The sequence below is a fragment of the Electrophorus electricus genome, chromosome 2 (assembly GCF_013358815.1).
Source record: "Electrophorus electricus isolate fEleEle1 chromosome 2, fEleEle1.pri, whole genome shotgun sequence".
Taxonomy (NCBI): domain Eukaryota; kingdom Metazoa; phylum Chordata; class Actinopteri; order Gymnotiformes; family Gymnotidae; genus Electrophorus; species Electrophorus electricus.
In genome coordinates this window covers 1,272,562-1,274,878 of record NC_049536.1, presented here as the reverse complement: position 1 = coordinate 1,274,878, position 2,317 = coordinate 1,272,562, and the positions used below count along the sequence as shown (strand labels likewise).

Genomic DNA, 2,317 nt, shown 5'->3' with positions numbered 1-2,317 from the left:
ACTGACTTACACATTACAGTTTCTAGTGAATGAAACTTATGTTATGTGCAATGTTGGCAAATAATCTTTAATTAAGAAACTATAATGTTGTTTGTTCACATTTTTTATTTCATTTTGACCAATAAACAGAGGAACATTTGAGTAATAAACACAGACTATCTAAAAGACAGCACATTAATGAGTGAGAGGAGAACACTTCAGTACACATGTGGGAGTTTCACGCCTCAGCACACTGCTCTCTACTCAGTGTCTGTGTGACAGGAGACTGGGAGTCCTTGGTGGCCTCACAGGTCACTGTCTTCTTCAGCCACTCCTCCTTCTGGAGGGTCAGGGTGCTGCTCCAGCTGTAGAGACCGTCCTTCTGCAGTAGCCCGGAGCTCTGGCTCACCCCCGAGCTCCAGCTGCTACCAGCCACCTTCCAGCTCAGCTTCCAGTCTGAAGGGAAGCCCTTGTTGGCCAGACACACGAGTGTGACCTTCTCCTGCTGCAGCTGTACACTGGAGGGGGGCAGGACCGTGAGGGTGGGCGGGGCGTCACCTAGGAGACACAACACGGTCTACAGCTCAGACAGGCAGGAACCGTTAGCAGGAAAATCAGTTGTGTTTCACTTCCTCTTTCTGTGGAACTGAAATCAGAAATGTTTTAGATCAACAATATAATTTTCCATTGGCATTAAAACCATGGACAGTATATTTAATTCATGAACCATTTAAATCAATATAATTTATAGTCATACATAGATTAAAATGGAAGTATATTTAACAGACGGTGATTGTTCAGTATGCGAGTATGACGGTTAAAGTGCTTTGTATCGACAACCTCCAGTCAGAGACAAACACTTATACTAATGAAAATTAATCCAGTAGGCAGAATAAAGGTTTGATGAGGGATTTTGCTGAAACATTTATGCTTTTGATAAAAAACGATAATAATGTGGTTCGCGTTACACTAAAAGCTGCAATAACACTGCAACGGTTAGGAAAAATGCGCGAATAAAATTACATTTAATGCGCTTTAATAAGACCTTTATTACAAACAATACCTACTTAAAACTGTGATTTACTGGGAATAAAAAGTGAAGTTCTTCTTACGTCCAGTGTCCTCCACACTAACTTCGTTTAAGGTCCGTACATAAACCTGCTCTAAACACACTGCCGTCTCCAATCTTTAAAGCGCCGTAGTTTAGCTTCAGAGTTAGTGAACGATACAACCCCAAAGATGCTTGTTTTTCTTTTCTTTTTGTAATGAAAGACGTTATAAAAGATACTACATATATACTATATACAATCAGAAATAAAGCTAGAAAAATAAAGACAGATACTAATAAAGAGAAAAAGTTATTTATATCCAACTGAGAGTTTTGGTCACAAAAAATGTGTTTTAGGAGATATTTTTCATATTTTTGTACTCTAAAAACACAGCATTTAATGCAACATCCAAGTCAAGATAATTTTTCTGAAGACTTACACAAATTGTGTTCTAGATGTATAATACAGAAATCTGAGCATTTGTAACAGCCAACGTTTTGATCTTCAGTATACGAGTATTCCGGTATAAGTGAACTGCACCGATAAAATCCAGTCAGGCACCGATATTTCTGACTTTTAAAATAAACCAAACATGCAGATGAAGGTTTGTGGAGAGATATTTCTGAAACATGTATGTTTTTACTGCTGAACGACAATTTTCTACACCCTCCATCGGTATTTATTAAAAGGTCTATAACGACATAGCAACGGTTATTATATAGGAAGATACTTTACAAAGTCACAATTAGTCTAACAAAGATTACGGTTAGTTTATAAAACCACCGTGCATACTGACGCAACGTTACATAATGTGGATTAATAGTGAAGAAAAGTGAAAGTCTACTTACGTCCAACTGATAATTTTGTTCCGCCACCGAAAGTCCACCACAGAGCTACAATCTCGTTTACTGTCCGTACAAAAACCTCTTGATCTAAACACGCCGCTCTCTCCACTATTTACCGCGTAATATTGACATTACTTCGACATTAACGCTTTAGAAAACTCATAAAGGACTTACCCAAAAGATTTTTTAAATAATAAAATAAAATACACACATCCATTCTATTATTAGATAAATTACGACGTAATAGCTTTTGCTCCGTAAATCACAATAAATACGCTTTTAAGTCTGCATTATTATCAAACATCAAACATATCGATTATGATTTCAGAAAATACCAATTTTTGGATAAGTAGTGAAAGTTACTTACGTCCAATTGCGAGTTTTGTGCCGCCACCAAAAGTGCTCCACAGTGATACAAACTCGTTCAGTGGTGGTACAAAAACC

General features: G+C 37.5%; 1 gene segment (V, D, J or C); it reads right to left on the bottom strand.

The window, feature by feature from the left end:
• Positions 1-217: 217 nt before the first annotated feature.
• Positions 218-2,036, bottom strand: LOC118240836. The segment is given in 3 exon segments: positions 218-537; positions 1,877-1,981; positions 2,033-2,036. Coding segments are annotated over 3 exon segments (429 nt in total).
• Positions 2,037-2,317: the final 281 nt, after the last annotated feature.